The sequence below is a fragment of the Micropterus dolomieu genome, linkage group LG08 (assembly GCF_021292245.1).
Source record: "Micropterus dolomieu isolate WLL.071019.BEF.003 ecotype Adirondacks linkage group LG08, ASM2129224v1, whole genome shotgun sequence".
NCBI lineage: Eukaryota > Metazoa > Chordata > Actinopteri > Centrarchiformes > Centrarchidae > Micropterus > Micropterus dolomieu.
Genome location: NC_060157.1, coordinates 31,181,947 through 31,184,558, shown reverse-complemented (window position 1 = coordinate 31,184,558; position 2,612 = coordinate 31,181,947). Strand labels below are relative to the sequence as shown.

At 38.6% G+C, this 2,612-nt stretch overlaps 1 protein-coding gene across 1 annotated transcript in view; it reads right to left on the bottom strand.

The window, feature by feature from the left end:
• Window positions 1-681, bottom strand: part of LOC123975017 (paternally-expressed gene 3 protein-like) — a 9,512-nt gene extending 8,831 nt beyond the window's left edge. Inside the window, exon 1 of the mRNA XM_046056107.1 lies at window positions 507-681. Coding sequence (XP_045912063.1) covers window positions 507-546 — 40 coding nt within the window. The 5' untranslated portion in view covers window positions 547-681. The remainder of the gene's footprint in view (window positions 1-506) is intronic.
• Window positions 682-2,612: the final 1,931 nt, after the last annotated feature.

Sequence of the window (2,612 nt, the reverse complement as noted above, 5' to 3'; positions counted from 1 at the left end):
GTGCTGTTCTCACATTCTTCCTCTGTATGTACACATAAACAACAAGGCAGGGAAATATAAAAGGAATTTATTTTATTGTTTGGGTACATTATTGTTCAGTGTACATGCTCACATCTGAAACAAACTTTACGTGCTTGATAACTCTCCCACCCCGCAGACATCTACACGTCAATACCGATTTATATTCATAGCGGCAAGTGCTATGTAGCTCCACATAGGGGACACAGGAAGTGACATATAACACCTTCATGCGGCGTCGGAACCGCGTAGGAAATTCACAGCCGCACCGGCAGAGCTCCAGAATATGCAACTCGGCCGGCTCACACGCGGACGCGCTACAAGTGCGAGGGCCCGCCCAACGCTGCTTGCAGCTTTAATGTTAACATTAACTTTTAAAGAATCCTCTCTTATACAGATAGCTTGTACAGATTGTGACACTTTAGAGCTCTTAGTTGGTGTTGTTTTCATAGGAGATATATTCAGCATCATGTAAAATTGTGTCTTACCTGATGCACCAGAGGTGTCTGTGTTTGACCACGATGACATTTTTCAGTGTCAGATCTTCTCAGTCTAGGATTTCCAAGGTTGAGAATGAAACTTCAAGCTTGAATGTTTGTTTTTTTGTTTGTTTGTCTCTCTCAGTGCTAATGGTGAAATGACCACAATCCATCAAACATCCACACTGACCCCTCTCATGACACCAGTGGCATCATAATTTGTAGAACTCACTGCTGAGTTCAGTTCTATTCTTTTTAGAACCTACTGACACATTCAAATACAGCAGTTACAGGCTGAAAAACATGTTTTTATTCAAACAGTTTACTAAACCGCTCCTCATAGAGTGAACAAAAATGTTTCAATGCACTTCAGTAGTTTTTTTTACAGACTATTTAGAGCAACATTTCCTCAGACCTATACAACTAAAAAGGTTCATTGTCAATGACTCCAAAAAAATGACATATATGACTGTAAGGTTCTTTACATAAGTCACGTCAGTCACGTCAGTCATAACCTGCTTTTAGAGATGTTTTGTGTTTTAACATTTTTGTTTTACAGCAATATTTTTATTTTCCTGATCATTAATAAAACCACTCTCCTAACAAGTTTCTGTAAATGATGGTGGTGTGGTGGAAGTGTATTTACTCTTTGTACAAAGTTTAAATATTTGTACTTTACTTATGTTTTTTGTTTTCATGCCACTGTTCCACTACATTTCAGAGGGAAATATTGTACTTTTCACTCCACTGCATTAATTTGATAGCTACAGTTACAAGTTACAAATTCAGACATTACATACACTTAAAGAGTTCATTAAATATGATGCTTTATTGTAGATTATTATTCAACAAAACACTACAAACACATTTAGAGGTGAAACAATTAGTCAATGAATTGATTAGTTGATTGACAAAAAAATTTATTAAATTAATACTCTTTTAATTTAATTAAAAGAGTGTTTTAATTATCGTTTCAATAATTTTCTGTTCAAAAATGCCAAACATTTCACAGTCCCAGCTTCTGGGAGGATTAGCTGCTTTTCCTTGTATTTAATTTAATTTTTTTATTTAATTTTATTATTGATTTGTTTGTTTTGTCCAACTCTTGGTTAGACAAGATACAGCATGTTAATTAGTGAGCTTTAGAGGTGCTGGAAGATTCCAGGCAAATGTAAGCTAAGCTAACTACGTCCTGATTCCAGTACCATGCTGAACACACAGACATGAGGCTGACATCCATCTTCAACTCTCATAAAGAAAGCTAAAAATTTCCCAAAAAGTTGAAACCTCAAGAAAGTCAGTGGTTTGAGTGCCATGTTCCCATGTGACCATTATTGGAAAGGTTAGTGCCAGGTGGACTGGGTAAAGGTTTGGGATCACATAGAGGTCCCAGGTTGGATTTCTAAAAAAAACATGGTGCCAGTAGACCACCCGGTAGCTTAACATTTATTCCTAAAATTGTTTTATGTTGACTGGATGTCCTCATCCCCCACTTCCTGTACACAAACCAGCCCACCGGCTCTGAACTTCAAGAGCAGTTGTGGTATCCCAGAGCTGCGAGGCCTTCCCCTCCTCAACTAATTGAGATGTCTGCAAATTCTGATAGAGTCACATCTTCCCCCAAACAACTCATGGGATCCTTGAGGGAAATCCTATAAGTGTATTACAGGAACCAAGCAGCCTTTTAAGTTTCAGACTAAGAGAGCCGCTGCACTCTAGGCATTTTTATTTTTTTTTTATAGCAGCCAGCCGCAGGCTTTCGCAGCAACTGGCCCTGTAAAACTCTCTGGTATCCCTGAAATAAGCCCTGCAGGGAAAGAGAGAAGGAGAGAGAGAGACGGAGGGAGGGAGGGAGGAAAATTCTGACAAAAAAGGATATAAAGGGACTTAGCTACACAGGCAAATGGCTTAGCAAAGCTGACCTTATACGTGCTACTGACGCTGCTCTCTCAGATTGTGCACTGTCTGCAATAACATCAGTTTCAAATGTATTTTCTTTAACCCCTCTGTGGTAAATGTGAAGACTTCGGCACATTCAGTGGTAGTAAGAAAAAAAGACACTTGCTTCTCAATGAGATGAATGATACAAAAGCAACATAGACTCCATTCATTTTC